The 19846-nt window shown below is 40.2% G+C and overlaps 1 protein-coding gene across 2 annotated transcripts; it reads left to right on the top strand.

Annotated features, from left to right (window-relative positions):
* The first annotated feature begins 125 nt into the window (after positions 1 to 125).
* On the top strand, positions 126 to 18849 carry espl1 (extra spindle pole bodies like 1, separase). Of its 2 annotated transcripts, none has more exons than XM_080890849.1 (32): positions 126 to 293; positions 437 to 525; positions 689 to 991; positions 1086 to 1838; positions 1949 to 2050; positions 3024 to 3135; positions 3420 to 3547; positions 3768 to 3961; positions 4098 to 4340; positions 4508 to 4652; positions 5154 to 5313; positions 5418 to 5557; positions 5957 to 6091; positions 6179 to 6292; positions 6419 to 6593; positions 6721 to 6858; positions 6948 to 7104; positions 7298 to 7407; positions 7630 to 8774; positions 8869 to 9250; positions 9737 to 9868; positions 11332 to 11545; positions 11633 to 11826; positions 12022 to 12149; positions 12691 to 12813; positions 12998 to 13147; positions 13244 to 13411; positions 13565 to 13669; positions 13868 to 13983; positions 14067 to 14150; positions 15150 to 15314; positions 17917 to 18849. In XM_080890849.1, exons 2-32 carry the CDS (start codon positions 445 to 447, stop codon positions 18116 to 18118), a joined length of 6498 nt encoding a protein of 2165 aa, XP_080746975.1. In that variant the 5' UTR covers positions 126 to 293; positions 437 to 444; the 3' UTR covers positions 18119 to 18849. The 2 variants fall into 2 exon arrangements, with proteins under 2 accessions (XP_080746975.1, XP_080746974.1); XM_080890848.1 differs by having other exon boundaries at positions 8869 to 9262.
* The last annotated feature ends 997 nt before the right edge of the window (positions 18850 to 19846 follow it).

Below are 19846 nucleotides of genomic sequence, written 5' to 3'. Positions count from 1 at the left end.
AATGTACGATTTATATGCAGTGAGACTCAATAAAACTACGGTACCCATAATTCATTCTGTTTCCGGCTAAAACGGATGTCTTGTCGGATTGGTCTTCAACGATCTTTTAAAAACAGTGAGCGGGGGAGTAAATTCTGTGAGAGGAAAGCGGCGGACATTGATAGTAATTTTTTTAACGTACACTATTAAAAACAACATTACGCTATTGTGGAAATGTTGCTTATTGCGGGCAGCTAAAAACCTGTTTATCTACCGTACGCACAAAAAACATTTTTAAAGACGTCGACCTTCAAGTAAGTCGCAGTAACTGTTCTCGGTTAAAAGTCTGTTATAGCGTCATAGTGTATTGACGTTGTTGCTAACGCTAACTAGGCTAGCCACTGTGTTGAAGTTTAAGTTATCTTTTATTTACGCTTGGCTAACGTGTTTTCCACAGCTGTCGTCATGAAGTGTTTAAAGGTGGACGAATACATCAAGCGGACTGCTTCCGTGAGAGAAACGGAACTTTTATTCCGCGAACTCGAGGTTGGGACCAGTTTATTAAGAAGAATGCTATTAACTTTAGAATTCACGTTAAATTGCTAGTCTGACGCAAGCTGTTAATGTACCTATATTAATCCATTATTAATTGCCTCTACGTTCTCGATTTGAAAGCTGGATTTATTTATGTATGGTCTTTATTTTGCAGAATTATGTAAAGGGTAAGCCCGGGCTTCAGGGTCGCACACTGTGTGACCGGATCATCAGAGCTTGTAACCATCAACTTGGAGTTGGAGGCCTTGACTTGGAGCACATCGGTCAGTTGGTGAAACTGATGGAGCTTTCTCTTCATGGCTATGACATCTTTGCAGCACTTGTGCCTCAGAGCAACCCCTTATACATGGAAAAGATTGTTTTCCATATTGTCAAAAAGCTAAGCAGCATAGAAGTTCACACTCTGTGCAGCCACATAGCTGGACTACTTTACAGTCGTCTTTCTAAAGCCCAACAGGTATGCGTTGCTTTCTCTACAAGAGTGTCTTGTGAAGTATGTCTGACATTGAGTTGAAAAATTAATAATTTAACAAGATTTGTATTTTCTGTAGGATGAAGAAGACTACTGTGTTCTTGTGAGGAGCTGTTTTTCCGTGCTGTGGAACGGACTATCTGCTGCCAAAGACAAGAAAATCTTAAATCCTCAAGACAGACTGCGCTGCCAGATGCAGGCTTTGAGCTTTCTTTTGCTTTTGGACACTGAAAATGCAACTCCATCTCTGCCTAAAGCTGTCGTATACATTGAAGATATCATCACTGAATTTGAGAGTAGCTGTGGAGTGATGACAAAGGAGGATACCTCCATTCTTCTACAGGAAATGAACACACTTTTTAACACATGTTGGACTGGTGATCAAGACTCTGACAGGGATGGCTCAAAGCAGCGTGCAGCATCACGTTTTTACGTGCTTTCTGAAATGGTGCTGATTATATTGAAGGTGCTGTGTAAGGCTGGCCACCACAGGCTGGCCTCCTCCTTCCTGAGTGAAATTGAGAGAAAGGCCTCAGAGTTTCTTAGCTGTCAGTGTACAGCAGTGGTGCTTGCCAAATGGGGAGTAATGATTCATTCAACAGTGAAAGCAGGTGATGAGGCTCGCCAGGCTTTAACAGAGTGTGCTAGGGCCGTGAGATCAGTCTCTGGTAACCTGGGTGACAGAGAAGGTCATGCATTTCTGGAAGGGTGCAGCTTTGTTGTGTGGGCTGTCGACAGTGGGTATGACAAGGGTTTAAGTGGACCGGTGCTACTGGCTTTGTTTTCTTTTTTTGAGGAACACCAAGAGTGCGTAATGAGGATACTAAACAAGGTTAGCATTGCCCCTGACGAGTCAAAATAGGTTGAAGTTTGGAAAAACTGACTTTTTCCTGATTATAAGTGCTTTTTTTATTATTATTATTATTACATTTATTTTTTCAGAACTTGTCATGCCAGACCGAGTGCAGCAGACTACAGAAGTCACTTTGCTTCAGTATTTACAAAGGCTTTGAGTTTGCCTACGAGAGCATGCTTGCATCTGAGGTAAGTAGGGATGGGTAGAGTGACAACATAACATTGTTTTGATTATGTTTTTCAAGGAAAGTAACAAAACTAAGACCCAACTAGATATTTTCTCTTATAATTACATTGTGCTGTTAATAACTTTCTTTTGCTCTTCTTCTTTTACTGTTGTTGTTTTGTTGTTGTTGATTTTGTTTTTTAATTTAGCAAAGAAGAAAGAGGAAAAAAAAAAATGGATTGGATTTATATAGCGCTTTTCAAGGCACCCAAAGCGCTTTACAATGCCATTATTCATTCACTCTCACATTCACACACTGGTGGAGGCAAGCTACAGTTGTAGCCACAGCTGCCCTGGGGCAGACTGACAGAAGCAAGGCTGCCATATCGCGCCATCGGCCCCTCTGGCCAACACCAGTAGGCAGTAAGGTAAAGTGTCTTGCCCAAGGACACAACGACCGAGACAGAGAGCCCAGGGATCGAACCGGCGACCTTCCGGTTACAGATACGCTTCCCAACCCCCTGAGCCACGGTCGCCCTTTGTCTGCCAATACTTATACCAGTATGCAGTTAGAGCTGTGGGGATTAGAACGACTGCAGGAGGGGCATGGATGACCAGGGAAAAATATAGAATGATTTTTTTTATTTTTTATTTTTTTTAATTTTCTCTTAAACTGAACTTGGAAAGTTCTTGCTTTATAGCTTCTTTTTTTTTTTTTTTTTTTAAAGTAAAACATTTTGGTAAACAAATTCAAAAAGAGAAAGCCGCTTGTTAACCACTGTTATAGATAATAGAATTGCTCTGGTTTATTACTGTTTGAGTTGTGCACATACAGTCAAAGGTGTTTCTGTAGATGATGATGGTGTTGGCAAAACTGAAAAATCATATATTTCTGTGTGGTTGTTTTGTTTTGTTTTTTTTGTTTTGTTTTGTTTTGTTTTTTCCCAGTTCTGATTGTACTTGGTTTAACTGTTGGTTGTGATTTGTTGTACGTAGCTGGAGGACAGTGACACACTGGAAAGAGTGCTGCTCTACTGCCAAGCCACAGCTGGACTGATGATGACAGAACTGCATAAACTGTCTAGTGAAAACCTTGTCATCAAAGCAGGTGATTTTCTGTTATTAATGTTGTCAGTTCACTTGAAATGAAATTATATGAAAGGGTTCCTTAAATTATACCATACTTTAGATAGAAGGATTTTTCCTGACGGGCATAAATGAAACGTCAGGTAACAAAACTGCTTTTAAAGAATGTAATTACATGAAAGTTTTGTTGACTTTCTTTTGTCTCTAGCTCAAATAAGAAATACCATGAGGTAAATAGTTCAGTTTATTTGGTCAGGGTTTTTGTGCCTTTTTTTATTTGTCATTTTGTGTTCATGTGTCTTCTAGTAATTGCTGTGAGCAACTTGGCTTGTGGGTTGTACAACAGACGTCTCTATGACAAAGCCTTTATCCTAGTTGAAATCCTCTGCAGGGATCTGTGCAAAAATTGCCCTGCCTCTCTCTCTGTGGATAGGGTAAGTGTTCTTTAATGATTGTGTAATCTTATATCTCTGGTCATATTTTGTAGTGAGGCACAGCTAGGGGAAAATTTGGGGGTTTATGACTAACATTAGTATGCAGACTGCAGCAGTTGGTTTACGAATGAAACCAACGTAATGTATGGGAAATTTATTATATTTGCTAAATATTTGCAGTACTTTCTTTAAAATGTCTGTTTTTACGGTTTGTGATCAGTTGAGCCGGCCCTTCATGCTGGCTGTGCAAACTTCACGGCGGACTGGGCAGTATGATCGAGCTCTGGACTGGGTGATCCTGTGGCTGAAGGCTTTGGGGGACAAAATCACTGCTCACATGACTGAACCTGTATCGCTGTGGGTGAAAACAAAGACTGATGCAGCGTGTAATTCTGAAGAAGACATTAGGCTCAGGTACAAACAAGGACTAATGAAGTGACTTTTATTGTATGCTTGTCTTAGATTTGTCTTTTCTAACAATATTAAATGAGTAGAATATTGATTTAACAAAAGATAAATGCTTGTTTTGTGTTGGCCATTTCTTGAGCAGGACGTTGCGTGACGGTTTTGGTCCTGATGTACCTGATGAGAATGTAATGTTGCGCCTTTTGGAGGAAGAGCTTAGTGCTTACAAGGAGATGCCAGGAGATACAGCCCAGGAACGGTACAACACTCTGTGTGATCTGTTGGATATCTGTCACGAGGAGAGTTCCCATATACATCTGCGGGCTGTTTACCTCTGTGAAATGGCCAAAGTTGTGTGCTTCCAGGATTTCAGTGAACAGACTGACTGGTAAGAACTTTTTTTTTTTTTTTTGCACCAGTTCTAATGAACTCTGGTCCTTGAGAGACAAAACACATTCTTTAGTGTACCACCAAACTGTGTACTTTGGTTATCACCATCTATGGAAAGTAAATGTTTTCTCTGTGCTCATTATGTTATATTATTTGTGTACACAGCTCAGCAGTGGATTTTATTCACGAAGCTCTACGACTTCTTGATGAAGAACCAGAGACTCCAGAGAATGCAGACAAACTGAAGGATGACAAAGCCCATGCTTTGCTATGGCTTTACATCTGCACTCTGGAGAAGAACCTTCAGGAGGTGAGCGCTGTGTCATCAATCATCTGCTTGTTTTTGTGGATTGCTGTTGTTTGTTTGCACAAAGGTGTGAGAAGGAGTAAAACTGAAAGTGTAAAGTCCGGTTTGCATAGTGGAAGCCATGAGAGGTTATTTAGAGGTCCCTATTCAAATGAATGGGAAGAGAGACATATATTTTAATTTTAAGGGAACTGTGTATGGAATCAGCAGTTGAGTCCAGTAAAGACCAGACATCAAAGTCTGATGACTTTGTCCCGAAATACTTTTTAAAAGCTTTATACTCTGCATGTGCACGTGCACAGTTTCATGATATGTTTCACGAACATAAGTGGCTAAGCTGTTTCCCAGTTCAGCAGTCGATTGGCTCTTTAGAGAAGGACAGCAGCCATATTAGCTTGCCTCCTCGTTTTATATAATGTTTCTGGTGTTAGTTTGATACTTCTTATTTGTTTGTGTTTGGATTAATTGTTGCTTGTTTTTTTTTTTCTTTCTTTTTTTAACCAGGCCATTGATAGTGACAGAAAAAGGAAAGAGCTGCGTGAGCAGACACAGTGTGTGACCAGTTCCATAGGAAACAATGATTTTGATTATGAAGACAAGCAGAAAACACAGGACAGTATTCCGGTTTATGAAGGGCTGCATTTCAACCTGACTGCAGAGCACAGTAAGAAATTTTTTTTCCCCCCGTCAGTCAAATCTAAACTGATTGTTTGTTACTGGATATGTTTGTGTGATATTTACAGTCCTCCTTGTTTTTTTTGTCTTCAGAGTTGTGTCAGCCGTTGGAAAGCGCTTTGGATATTTGGACCACTATTTTTCAGAGTGAAACCCTGCCTTCTGTCAGAGAGCCAAAAGAGACGTGTCGTTCCATTGGTGTGACTGCATCACTGTTCAGACTCATGGGAAAGGTAACAGCACAGGATGTGTAAAATGTTTTCTTTATGCTCCGTTTTGCTAATATCAGTCATTCTAGAAGCACATTTTGCCACTTGGTAACCAATGAAAAATTAATTGGTTGAACATGTTTTTGGTTTTTTTTTTTTTTTTTTGAAGCTGCACTGTAATGGTATGTTTGCTGTGTTGCAAGAATATTCACTGACCATGTTTTTGTTTCCAGCAAGTTATCTAAACACCAATTCCATCCACTTAAAAAAAGAAAAAAGGAAGAAAAAAAAAAAAGAAGGCATGATTGAATCCTTTTGTGTGTTAAATAATAATTATGTTAAATAGTTATGATATCAAACTTTACCAGAATAAGTGTATGGCCAGAGAGATTTCTTGTAACTGTTTTGTTTTCTGTTGTTTAGCCTCTCCAGGCTTTGAAGGCTCTCCAGATTTTGACGGACTTCTCAAGGAAACTGGCTGATAACGAGGCCTGTGCCAGCTCGCTCATTCATTCAGCCAGTATTCTTCTTGATTTGGGCTCCACAGAACTGGCGCAGGTAATGCATGCCGTTTAGTAACCTTTCTTACTTTATATGCTTTTGTTTAATAAGAGGCAATATCCAAATGCGCCATATTGTTTTTAGACACAGCTAGACCAAGTGGAATCAGTTCTCCCAAGTAACACAGCAGAGGGATCTTCATCCTTGTCCTTACTGGCAATCCTGGTGAAAGCTCAGTGCCATTACAACAATGGGCAGGTATGTAGCATTCTTCACATTAATCCACTGATTTTGATTTTCCTAAAACATATTATTCTTGCAAGTTATCATTGTTGGCGGGATTTTGTCTTTTAATTGCCCTTCTTGCGTTTGCTCCCATTTCAGATTGACTGTGGACTTCGCTGCCTTATTGAAGTGCTGAAGGAACTAAAGCAGCAGCAGAAACAGTCAAAAAGCTGGTACTTGCTGCGTGCACGGACTCTGCAAACATGCGCTTCTTTTTTGAGCATAGATGCAGCTCTGCTTCCCCAAGTTCAGAAAAATCTTATAATGGACCAAGGTTAGAAGCACTTGCAACTCTTTCTTGAGCCAGATGGCCTTGTGTGTTTTTAATTTTGCATTGTTAGAATATGGCAAAGAAGTTTTCACCTATAGTATGTATGTATGCATGTGTATGTATCTCTTAGGTATAAGTACTTCAGATGGTGCCCTGTACGAGAGCCTAAAGCTTCTTTGCAGCCTTCTGGTTACTTTGGTAGGAAAGGGCCTCTATGGGACTACCACCAGCAGCAACAGTAGCACAAACGTGGTTTTCATCAACCAGGGTATGTTTGTCCCTCATTCTGAAAGTCATTGGTGCTTGTTTTGCCTCTTGTAACTGTCTTCCTATTCCCTTCTTATCCCCTATGAGCAGGAGATAACCTGGCACTTAAGTGGCAGCTGCTTGCAGAACTGCTAAACTGTTCTAAGAAGATGGTGTCTGTGAGGAGCGACTGCGGGGCCATTAATGACGCCAGACTACAGTGTCTAGAAGCCTTGAAACTGGCCATAAAACTTCAAACACTCAGCCAGTATGTACATGTACATCTTAGTGAGTTAAAATGCAGTTTTTATGAGATATTTGTCTATATGCTTTCTACATTGGTGATGTTAATGTATTGAAGTGACATTTTTATTGTGGCTTGTTTTGGGGGTTTTTTACACTGAGCACAGTAAATTATGAATTCCTGTTAACAGTGTTTTATTTTGTTGTTTGTTTTGTAGATGTTCCGAGTTGCTGGTGATGAAAGCAGAGTTGGAGCTGATGCAGGGAGAAAAAGATGAAAGTAGAACTGATTTGGACATCGTCAGAAACCTTCTGGAGCGCTCCACAGGTCTGTAAATGTATAGCTCCAACACATGGGGCCAGATGTTAGTTTAATAGTGTTGACTTCCAATAAAAGGTAATGATATGATCACAACTGAAATGTTGCTTTTCATGTTATTGAGTCACAATAGACAATGAGACTGGACTTACCAGAGGCCACGTGAAATTATAAAATATGTTGCAAGGTTGTTGTTTTGTAACTTTTTTTTTTTCTTTTGTTTTCCCAAAGACTTTTCTGATCAGGTGCAGAGGGCTGAAGTGAAAATCAAGCCAAGGAAAGGTCGTCCTGTCCAGAGACCTCAGTCTCCTCTTCCAACCATAGAGGATGATCTCAAGGACATCTTGAGCACCAGGTGGACCTCCAAAGAGCCTATAGTGAAGGATCTGTCCGGCTCTCCACCTCTCAAAGCCCTGCCTCACCGCTGGCTGTCGTCACTGACCCATGAACCTGAATGTCAGTGCCCTTGCTGCTCTGAACCCTGTCTAGGTCGTGCCACTGCTCGCTGGGCAGCTGCACAAGCTGATCTGCTTCTTCAGCTGGATCCGAATGACACCAGTGTCAGCTCCAAACTTCAATGGGCAACATTATCCCGCTCTAAGACTGTTACTGCCAAACTTGGAGTAAAATTGGCTAAACTCTTCCCTCTGTACAATACTGGCAAGCATATTTCTAAACCCTCCCTAATGCAGGATATAGTTGGCCGTGTTTATCTGCACATGGCTTTGTCTGGGGTAGATCCGAGCCTTACCAAGGTCTGTGCTATATGGAAAATACTGGAAGCTGGGTTAGCTTTTGTTGAGTCTACACCTTCTCCAATGCTAAGGCCTGTGAGAGCAGGCCTAATGACAGCCAAAGCCATTGCATCCCTGATAAGCTTGGCTGCCAAAAACGAATGCACTCCTGAGGAGCTCTTCTCAAAAGCTTGGACTTGGAATATGCCGAAAGAGGGCAAAGACCTGAAATCAGAACAGAAAAATGATCCTCCTGCATCTGTACTGAAAAAATCTAAAGACGTCATTAAAAACTCAGTTACTGCTGATCCAAAAAAGGAGGCAAAGAAGACCAGGTCTGTCAAACCTAAGATTCAAGTCACAAGCTCCTCAACCAAAGAAAAGAGTCAGGTTCCTATCACACCAGTAACTGTAAAGTCTTATCCTTTTGTTAAAGAGCTCAGCTCTTATGACTTCAACACAGCGGTACCTACTTTGGCCCTTACTCCTGTACAGATGGTAAGATGCCCTGCTTCAGTGCAGAAACCATCAAGGACTGCTCCTAAGCTACAGTTTCATGTGTATGAAGAGTTGTCTCCAGTTCAAGGCAAAGCTCAGCCTGTGCCTGCTGCTCCTAAACGAACAAAGAAATCCCGTTTCAAGGTAAGCATCTAATGATGTGAGATTTTATTATTTCATGATGTGCACTCCAATTTTATGCAAAAATAAGAAAAATGTCTTTAAATTTTAATTATAGGTGGAATTTAGTGATGAAAGCGACTCAGAGGCTAATGCGCAGGCAGAGCCCAAAGTAAAAGCTGAAGCCTCTAAGACACGAACAACTGCTAGGAGAGCTGGCCACAATACCAAAACAACCCCAGATGCACCTGCAGAGAAGGTTCCCCCCAAGAGGCAGGTTAGAGGAAAAAAAAGCACCGTGGTCCCTCGTGCTGCTTCTTCTGAGGACGAGACATTGGTCTGTCGGCCTGGTTCAACAAGAAGAACCAGAAAACAAGTTTCCGCAGCTGCTGTGGAGGAACCAGACACAATGAGGACCATTGAGGAGGAAACTCCAGAAATTCTGGACATGAGCATTGAACAACTTAGGACATCAGATGCTGAGGACAATTCAGCTGCAAGTAAAGATAACAGTATGTATTTTGTGCACATTTTGGAACATCTACATGTCAGTCATTCACATGTATTGCTGTTTTGTTTTTAAATTACATCAGTGAATTCAGATTACAGAGAAGTTTCTCCCTAACTCCCTTGTCAGTAAAGTGCGTAGTTGTAGTTTTCACAACATTTACTTGAGGAACAAATATCCGCAAGCAAATACAAATATCGATAATTCAATTCAATTCAATTTTATTTATATAGCGCCAAATCACAACAAAAGTCGCCTCAAGGCGCTTCATAGATACAGAGAAAAACCCAACAATCATATGACCCCCTATGAGCAAGCACTTTGGCGACAGTGGGAAGGAAAAACTCCCTTTTAACAGGAAGAAACCTCCGGCAGAACCAGGCTCAGGGAGGGGCGGCCATCTGCTGCGACCGGTTGGGGTGAGAGAAGGATAGTGGTCACTATAGTCTCTAACAGAATATCTTGACTGTTTCTCCAGACGTGGATTTTGAGGTGCTGCGGAGGGATATGTGCGGTAATCTGGAGAGAGATGAGCTGTTGGTTCTCAGAAGCAGAGGTCATCTGAGAGAGAATGCACAAATCCACCTCTCTCATGCAGACAGCAGGCCAGGTGAGCCAATATCAGATGATGCAGTATTAATAATGGACTGGATTTTATACTTGTATCTTATGATTGTTTTCCTTTTGCTGGCACCCAATGTAAAATGAGTTCAAGTACTATAAAGGAAGGGTTGCTTTATAAAGTAAAACAAGGGCTATGATACCACGATAGGGCTGCTCAATTAATCGAATTTTAATCACGATTACGATCTGGGCTTTCAACGATCATTAAAAATGACTGAGCCGATTATTAGCCCCTCCCTCATTTATCCGCGACACCTTAAAGGCCGGTCCGTGAAAATATTGTTGGGCATAAACCGGTCCGTGGCGCAAAAAAGGTTGGAGACCGCTGATTAAGAGGACCCGAGGGAAGCTCTGAAAGCTAAGCAGAAGTTATTTGGAGAGTGACTGCCGTTGGTTGAAAAGAGAGTTTAAAAAAAAAAACTTCAGTGGTGTTGCACACTATGTTATATTATTTTTTTAAAGTCATTGTTAACCCTTTAAAGCCGGTCAGAGCAGCACGCTCCGTTTTGCGTAACTATTGTTAAATCCCTGTAGAACCTGAACCGTGTAAGCTAGCGCAATAATTTGTTTTGCATATGAAACCGGAGGAGTTGTACTTACATCTGATGCCATCAGCTTGTCCTCGGTCACGGTTTCCTTCCACATATAGCTTTGCAAAAATTGCATAAAAAGCGCTTGCAGGAACAAAAACATAATATTCCAGAAACACGCTTTGCCGTTCCTATCAGCTGTTCCTAACACTTCCCACAGTGAAATGATGCACATGCTGTTTTCTTTGCAAATTTGCATCATAGGATTGTTTTTTTGTTTTTCCTGCAGTATATAAAAATTGCTGTATCTCCAAAATAAAACTATGAAGACACTCAAAATAAATTTCCTGTTGTTGTAAACTATTTTTTGCAACTTTATTGTATTTAAAGTTTTGAGGGATAAACCTCTTAAATTTCTCCAAGTAGAAATATATGTAAACAAAACAAAAGCGATTTTCAATTTTTTTTGTAGTTTATTGCACTTTTTTGCAATTTATGTAATTACTATGGACTTAATGCATACATATTATTAAAATATGGGCTATAACAGTTGTATTGATGTATAGCAACTTGAAATGCTCCCACAAATGGCACTACAGCATGTAAAAAAAAAAATAATATAAGCTCTGGTGGACTTGGTTCTATAGTAGGTCTTAAAGGGTTAAATAAATATCGTCAAATAATCGTGATCTCAATTTCAGTGAAAATAATCGTGATTATCATTTTTGCCATAATCGAGCAGCCCTATACCACGACTGTAAACCAGATTTGTATGTTAACACTGTTTTTAAGTTTTAAAATGTAATTATCTGATCCAAAGTGTCAAAAAAGGGCCACAACAATAGAAAAATAAACATGGAAGTAATATATTAGATGTGGAGTCCCTAATGAAGTTTCATCCTTAACATCTTTTTTTCAGACAATCTCACTTTGGAGGATGTTCAGTCATTGCTCCGTTCAGCGTGGTTGACTCTTCAGCACTTCCCCCCTCCCACTCTTTATCCGACCCTGTGTGCTCTTTTGGCCTTGACCACGGGACAGCAAAACTCTATAACCACAGCAATGCTACATAGCCATTCTGTGGGCATCACAAGTCGGCATCGCACAATCAGGCATATAGCCAGTTGTCTCAAGTAAGCACCTGTAATATGAAGTGTCAATTTATGATTTTCCACTCATGACATTCTATTTTCTGACACCCGTCATTTCTATTGTAATAGAAAGCTGAAAAAGGCTTCCAGTGAGCTGGAGGACAAGATGCATACTCTGAGTCTGAATGAGCTCACTCAGACTGTGTGTGAACAGAGGCTGGCTCAGATGGAGAACATCTTTTTATTCCCAACAGCTGACCCCTCGACTTTTCCAGAGACCCACGGCCAAGAGTTTATCCAACAAATCCAGCACCTTCCTTCAGGTAGAATAATACTTTCTTTGATTTCTCTTGCTACCCTGACAGCAGTGAGCGTCTTCTATTTTAGCATCCATAGCCCAACTATGTCAGAATCTTTAGCATTTGAAAGGCTAAGCTAAGTAAAAGCAGAGTTTGCATTATCAATGTGACCTAAATAACATCATTTGACAGTTTCTCTGTCTATACTTTCTGTTTTAGGAGTGACTGCATGTGTCATGTCTGTAATGGGAGTCAAACCAGGAGAAATGAGCAACAGCATCATGCTGACACGTCTGGAGAAAAGTTCTGCTCCTGTCACAGTTTATATTGACACATCTAAACAAAAGGTGAAGGTTTTCAGCAGACTGTTGATCTATTTTCTTCCTTCAAAGCAAATACATTTACAATTAATGCAAAATGAAAATGTAAACTAACATAGTTTTTACCTCTCAGCCATAAAAAGACTGGTGGGGTATTACCACCCAACTTTGTGAACACGATAACATGAACAAGGAGACGTAAGATTTTTATACCATAAGTGTATCTATTAAAAATCTCAGACAACTTTGTCTCGTCAACGTCAGAGGTCAAGTTTTCTGAAAGTCTTGTGAATGCAATAGCTTAAGAAAGAAGTCACCTAGGATTTTCAAATTCATAGCACAGGTGCATCTACTAGGGAGCTTAAATCTAGAAACAATCAAGTAAGGGAATTTTATTACTGTCATAATCTGACGCCTGAATTTAAATACTTTGTTTGGTTCTGTGACTTCATGCCTCAGTCGTGACACTCAACAGCAGCAGCCCCAGTGCTTTGTCCAGCTTTGTTTATAAGACCTTTAAATCATATTTTTAACAGACAATGACTAACTCTGACTTTCTGTTGTGCAGCATCCCATTAGCCAGTTAGTCCAGGAGATGGATAGCATTCTGGTCGAGCAGAAGGTTGTGAGCTGTGTGTCTGAGAAAGCCAAGTGGTGGGAGGGCCGCAGGACTCTCGACTCTCGAGTTGAGGTCAGTATTACAGATAAATGACGTTGCTGGACTTCATAGTGCCTGCATTATTCACCTACTTTGATTTTGTTAAACAGTCATTTAGACCAAAAAGTGTCATAGAAACAAAATTTCTATGAGCAATGTGAATTGCTGTTTTAGAGCGTTCTTTTAAAGTGAAAACATTTTGCTATCTCACCTTCAGCAACTCTTGAAGGACATGGAGAAGTTGCTTGGATGCTGGAGAACCTTCCTTCTACCCCTTTCACTGGATGCTGAGCTTTCCAAACAGACCCAACACCTTTACAAGGCATTATCTGCAAGGGGGGTGCCAGTGCAAGAAGAGATGTTGAAGGTGGTGTTTTTTTGTTTGTTTTTGTTTCATTTCCATGGATCTTTAACATCAGGTTAATCGATTATTCTGACCACTAATGCCTCTGACTTGTCTTAGGTTCTGCTTTCTGCATCTCCTGTGCTATCTGAAGACGATTTGAAAAGATTCACTCTAGGAGTTTCTCCACAGTGGGACACTGAGTGTGATCAGCTTCTTCACACTGCTGTGTCCCAGCTCTTACAGAGGGATGAGCCCCGAAATCATGTGGTTCTAATCCTTGACAAGGTTGGTTTCATCATCTCTGTGAAATACTGAATTCACTTTTATAGCTAATGCAGGCATGTGTGTCACTACAAGTTGAAAAGCATCACTGCATTGTATCACTTGTGAGAAGACAAAGTATTTGCTGCTTATCAGCTTTTGTGCTTTTTGCTGCAGTACCTTCAGAAGTTGCCATGGGAGAGCATTCCCGTCTTAAAGTCTAGCTCTGTAAGTCGGATGCCTTCTCTGCACTCGCTGCTTGGACTGAGCATTCAAAAAGAGGTATGATTAAGCTCTATAACTGTCAGGTAGGACTCATACATGTATGTTAAGGCGTTTAACATTCACACCTCTCATTAACTGCAATGCTAATAAAGACATTCCCATGCTGTCAAGGATTAATGCAAAGTGTCTGTATTGCTAATGAAATAGTTGATTTCAATAGTCGCAATGTTATCATTATTTCAATCATTCTTTTAGACTGACTCCGAGTCTATTTTGAGGCGTGGTGTGGATGCAAAGAAAGTGTTTTATGTGCTCGATCCTGATGACAATTTAGGAAACTCCCAGGAGCGTTTCAAAGACTGGTTTTGCAGGTGAGACTGAAACATATCAGTAATTGAGCACAAGTCCATGCATAAATGTTTTTCATCAGTTCAGTTTTCTATTCTCATTAAAGCAAACCGGACTGGGAAGGAGTGTGTGGAGTTGCACCTGCCTTGGGCCGACTAGAAGAAGCTATTTCTACAAAAGACGTCTACATGTGAGTTTCAGTTTTTCAAGTAAAAATTAACTACTGATTCAAACCCCTTTGTTTGAACATTTTTCTCTCTTCAAGATTCACTTTAAAATTCTTTAAAAAGAAAAAAAAAAAAGGGTCTCCCTTAAAAACACATTAAAACCAATAATGTCAACCTGAATGAACTACATATATATACATACTTGTAAAAATTAATTCTGTAAGCAGACCACTAAGCACTGTGACGGACTCCAAGGCACTTCATCACTTGGGTAATACTCTCATCTTGGCAGCATCATGCTATTGGTGTACCTGTCAGGGCTTAAAGGAAAGAGGTTGGGGTGAAAGTTTTTCTATTAGTAAAAATAATTCAGCCACGGTCTTGTTGGAGTAGCTTGAGGACAAGTCTGGTTTTACCATCGTTGTTGCTAACGACAACCCGTAAAAACAGGCGCTTGTCCGTCTGTAGTGTGGTTATATTAAATATAAGAGAAAGAGAGAACTTTAAGAAATTAATATAGCCACTACAGTGACCATCAGAACGATGAAAAAAATATTGTTTTATTTTGCGACACCACGAAACAAACGATAGCGTAAAATGAAACGATAGACGTTTTTATATCGTCATCCGATATATATCATTATATCGAACAGCCCTATGTAGAGATGTGTACAAAAAGACCCAAAGCTTAATGTGCTACTTTGAGGGCCTTCTGGAGATAAGTAAGGGGCAGTGTGCAGAAAGTGAAGGTGTCTGGATGGTGACCCTGAGCTTTACTGTAGATGGTTCACACTGGGACTGATTTCTTAATCAAAAATAAAACTTTCTCTTTGTCAAACATATAATAGTCATTCTATTTTACATAATTAGGGCTTGTTTTTCATAACATTCAGTTCTGTCAACAGATTTCCATCCATCTTTTTTTACCTTGTATTTCTATTTTATTTTTTTTATTTTTATTTTTTTCTTTCTGTTCGTTTTGCGAGTTTCACTTTTTTTAATCTATCTCTCCATGATTTTAGTTATGTGGGCCATGGAGCAGGAGCCCGATTCCTGGACAGCCAGGCTGTTCTCAAACGGCCGCTGAGGGCAGCATCTCTGCTGTTTGGCTGCAGCAGCGGAGCCCTGGCTGTCCGGGGGCAGCAGGAAGGAAATGGCATTGTGCTAAATTACATCATAGCAGGCTGGTAAGATATTTTTGCATTTTCATTCATGTGCAGCTGAATGAAAACTGGATAACGTGATCATATGAAATGCACAGCATTTCCTTTTGATGGCTGAAGCAAGTTATAATAGCTGATGTGAAACCTTTTCATTGTATGCATTTATTTTTAACTTGTGCACTACAAAGTACTTATGATTACAACCTAAAAACAAAAATTTAAATAAAGAAAAATAAACATAAATAATATATTTTTTTAATACTGCTGTTGCAGATTTAATTGCAATTTTTTTGAAACAAACTGTTGTTAACAGAAGGAATATTTGGGAATCTTATGTACAGGGTGGGCCATTTATATGGATACACCGTAATAAAACGGGAATGGTTGGTGACATTAAAGTCCTGTTTGTGGCACATTAGTATATGTGAGGGGGCAAACTCCTCAAGATGGGTGGTGACCATGGTGGCCATTTAGAAGTCGGCCATCTTGGATACAACTTTTGTTTTTTCAATAGGAAGAGGGCCATGTGACACATCAAACTTATTGGTAATGTCACAAGAAAAACAATGGTGTGCTTGGTTTCAACGTAACTTTATTCTTTCATGAGTTATTTACAAGTTTATGACCACTTATAAAATGTGTTCAATGTGCTGCCCATTGTGAATGTGAATATAAACAATAGGTTGTTTTGTTTTTTTTATATACAGTAATTACATAAACAAACACAGTTGTGTCTGAGAGTCAAATTGAGTCACTTATATCCAGTGAACTGTTCAAGTTTGTCAGAAAACTGCATACTGACTTTATTTAAGGGATAATTTTAAGGCAATACAAGGCTTATTTTGTAAACTGACAGAAATCATTTTAATAAAGAACAGTGGTCCCTAAATCTAAAAAATAGAATCTAATGGATGTACATTTGTTTTTATAAATACAGGTAAAATATCTTGTTTCAATCAAAATCTATTTTGACTGCAGTTCCTTCTCAGCTGCTTGCTTTGGCTTCACATAACAAGTTAATCCATTTATACTTCTCCCACTCTTCACACACTGATAGCAACACCGCAGGAGAAATGCCAGCACAGGCATCCGGTATCCGTAGTTTCAGGTGCTGTACATCTCGTATCTTCACACTATAGACAATTGCCTTCAGATGACCCCAAAGATAAAAGTCTAAGGGGGTCAGATCGGGAGACCTTGGGGGCCATTCAACTGGCCCACGACGACCAATCCACTTTCCAGGAAACTGCTCATCTAGGAATGCTCGGACCTGGCACCCATAATGTGGTGGTGCACCATCTTCTGGAAAAACTCAGGGAACCTGCCAGCTTCAGTGCATAAAGAGGGAAACGCATCATCATGTAGCAATTTCAAATATCCAGTGGCCTTGAGGTTTCCATGGATGAAGAATGGACCCACTATCGTTGTACCCCATATACCACAGCAAACCATCACTTTTGTTGTTCCAACAGTCTTGGAGGGATCCATCCAATGTGGGTTAGTGTCAGACCAATAGCGGTGGTTTTGTTTAACTTCACCATTCACGTTAAAGTTTGCCTCATCACTGAACAAAATCTTCTGCGTGAACTGAGGGTCCTGTTCCAATTTTTGTTTTGCCCATTCTGCAAATTCTGTGTGCCAATCTGGGTCATCCTCGGTGAGATGCTGCAGCAGCTGGAGTTTGTAAGGGTGCCATTTGTGAGTAGCTAATATCCACCGAAGGGATGTTCGACTAATGCCACTCTCCAGTGACATGAAAGTTAGCGAGCAGTTTGCTGACTGTAGCATGGGAGATGGGTGGTCTCGTAGGGCGTCTTGCATTGAAATCTGCTGCAATGACCCGGTTACTGCGTTCACCAGATATCAACACAATTTCGATCCGCTCCTCACGTGTTAACCTCTTCGACATGTCAATGGCTGTGAACAAAGAGAAACTTGTAAATAACTCATGAAAAAATAAAGTTACGTTGAAACCAAGCACACCATTGTTTTTTCTTGTGACATTACCAATAAGTTTGATGTGTCACATGGCCCTCTTCCTATTGGGGAAAAATTCAAAAGTTGTATCCAAGATGGCCGACTTCTAAATGGCCACCATGGTCACCACCCATCTTGAGGAGTTTGCCCCCTCACATATACTAATGTGCCACAAACAGGACTTTAATATCACCAACCATTCCCATTTTATTACAGTGTATCCATATAAATGGCCCATCCTGTAGAGCAGGGGTGTCAAACTCAAATACACAGTGGGCCAAAATTCAAACTGGAACAAAGTCGCGGGCTAACGTTAATATTTATTGAAATATATTTATTCCTCCAGATATAAGAATGAATCTTTTCTTATGGACTCAAACACGTTTGCTGAAAAACTGAATATGGAACAAGCAAAGCTTTATACTAAACAATATATATATTAGCTGTATAATACCAGTAGGCCAGCTCTGATAGTAATTTGGTATGGCTTCGTGGGCCAAATGTAAGTAGGCTGCGGGCCAAATTTGGCCCGCGGGCCAGAGTTCGACACCTATGCTGTAGAGTATCTAGTTTGTAACATGTCTTATGGTCATCATCCTTTTGATTTTTTTTTTTTTTTTTTTTTTTTTTTTTTGTTTGCTTGTTTTAGCCCATTCATCTTGGGAAATCTCTGGGATGTCACAGATCGGGATATTGATCGCTTCACCAAGGTCTTGTTAGAGTCGTGGTTTTCTGCTGGCTCCGGGGCACCACTCCTCGACTTCATGGGGTCGTCTCGGCAGGCCACTCACTTGAAATATCTGATAGGCTCTGCGCCCGTGGTATACGGGCTGCCAGTGCACTTATCATAGGGAGCCACTGAGGGGTTTTTTTTTTTTTTTTTTTTGTTTTTTTTTATAAATGCATTTTGAGTATAACATTATAAAAAAAATGTTATATAACCATTGTTTTGATTATCTTTTTTTGTGTGTGTCAATATGTTTTAAATAACTTAGGATTTTATTTTATTTTTTTTAATTCATCATTAATGTATAGAATGAACTCCTTTTTAAAATATAATAAATGTTTTTTTCACCCACAATCTGTCGGTGCCCTGTTAATTATGTAAAGAAATGAAGCCCAGATCTGTCTCCACAATTATCAGATCTCAATCTCTGGGAGTTGGTTGACCAGGAGATTGGTATGATGGATGTGCAGCAGACAAATCTGCAGCAACTCTGTGATTCGTTCATATTTAAATGGAATAACATTTCTGAGGAATGTTTCCAGCACCTTGTTGAATCTATGCCACGAAGAATGAAGGCAGTTCTGAAGGAAAAAGAGGGTCCAACCCAGTACTAGCAATGTTTATTTAATAAAGTGGCCAATGAGTGTACATTGAACCTGGTGCCTGTGGTACCTGACATATTTACATAAAGCTCTCTACCTTAAACCAATACAAAAAAAGAAGAGTAACGGTATAAAAGTGTTTGACACGAAAAATGTCTTCAGAAAGGAGCCCCCCATAGCCCATCTTCTCGTATCACTGCTGAATGTTTTTCTAGTCACTGTTTTGAACTTTGCACCCATGGGGCATGCATGGTGTTATTTCTTTGGAATAAATTATTTTTTAACAGCAGTTGGTGGATGTCCACACTTTCTGGGTGCTCTTGCAGTTTTAGTTTTGTTTTGTCACAAGCACAAAAAATAAATTTTATATAGGGCCTATATCCAGCAATATTTTTCTTCTTCTTTTGGCCTGAGCAGATTGAAAGCAGATCATCTGCCTGCATCACACTCTATCCCAGGAATCCCCTGTCACACAAACCCTCTGCATACCATCCTTAACTACATCCATGAATATTTTCTGTTGTCTTTCTCTTCTCCTGCTGCTTGGCAGTTCCATCTTCAAGATCCTTTGTCTGATACATCTGCCATCTCCCCTTTTCGCAGGTCTAAACCATCTCAGCTTTACCTCATCAAACTGCTATTCCCTCTGTGTACTCATTACTAAATCCTGATCTCTCCCACTGAAAACTACATCTTCGATTGTCTGTGAAGGTTCTCAGTCAACCAGGTCATCGTAGTCTATGGAGCTTGGGGGGGGAGAAAGCATCTGGAGACATTTCATCTTTTATCCAAGAAGCGTCTTTAGTTCATCTTCGACTGCCACCTGCAATTCGGACTGCTGTGTTTCAGTCATTTCAGCTATCTCCAAACTATACATCATAGCATGTCTCACTACCACCTTGTAAACCTTCCCTTTCACACTCGCTGATATCCTTCTGTCACAAATCACCCCGGACACTTGGCTCCACCCTGCCTACACACTCTTCTTCACCTCTCTTGTGCACTGTCCATTGCTTCAGATGGTTGACTGCAGGTATTTAAACTTCTACTTTCACTACCTTTGCACCTCGCTACCTCTCTCATTCACACATATGTATTCTTTCTTTCTTCTATTGACTTTTTTTCCTCTTCTCTCCTGAGTATATCCTCACTTCTTCAGGCTCTTTTCCTTTCTTCCTGCTCTCACTACAGATCGGTGCCATCTGCAAACATCAAAGTCCACAGAAACTCCTCCCTGACCTCATCTGTCA

Source organism: Rhamphochromis sp. 'chilingali' (genome assembly GCF_963969265.1).
Source record: "Rhamphochromis sp. 'chilingali' genome assembly, chromosome: 9".
Lineage (NCBI taxonomy): Eukaryota > Metazoa > Chordata > Actinopteri > Cichliformes > Cichlidae > Rhamphochromis > Rhamphochromis sp. 'chilingali'.
This window is presented reverse-complemented; position numbering and strand designations above follow the sequence as displayed.

Excerpts from the sequence above, each read along its gene's own strand:
- espl1 (XM_080890848.1), top strand. The coding sequence starts at position 445 with ATGAAGTGTTTAAAGGTGGACGAATACATCAAGCGGACTGCTTCCGTG. Across the intron at positions 6,092-6,178 it reads GCTCCACAGAACTGGCGCAG|ACACAGCTAGACCAAGTGGA; the intron begins GTAATGCATGCC and ends TATTGTTTTTAG. Across the intron at positions 13,670-13,867 it reads GACTGAGCATTCAAAAAGAG|ACTGACTCCGAGTCTATTTT; the intron begins GTATGATTAAGC and ends TCATTCTTTTAG.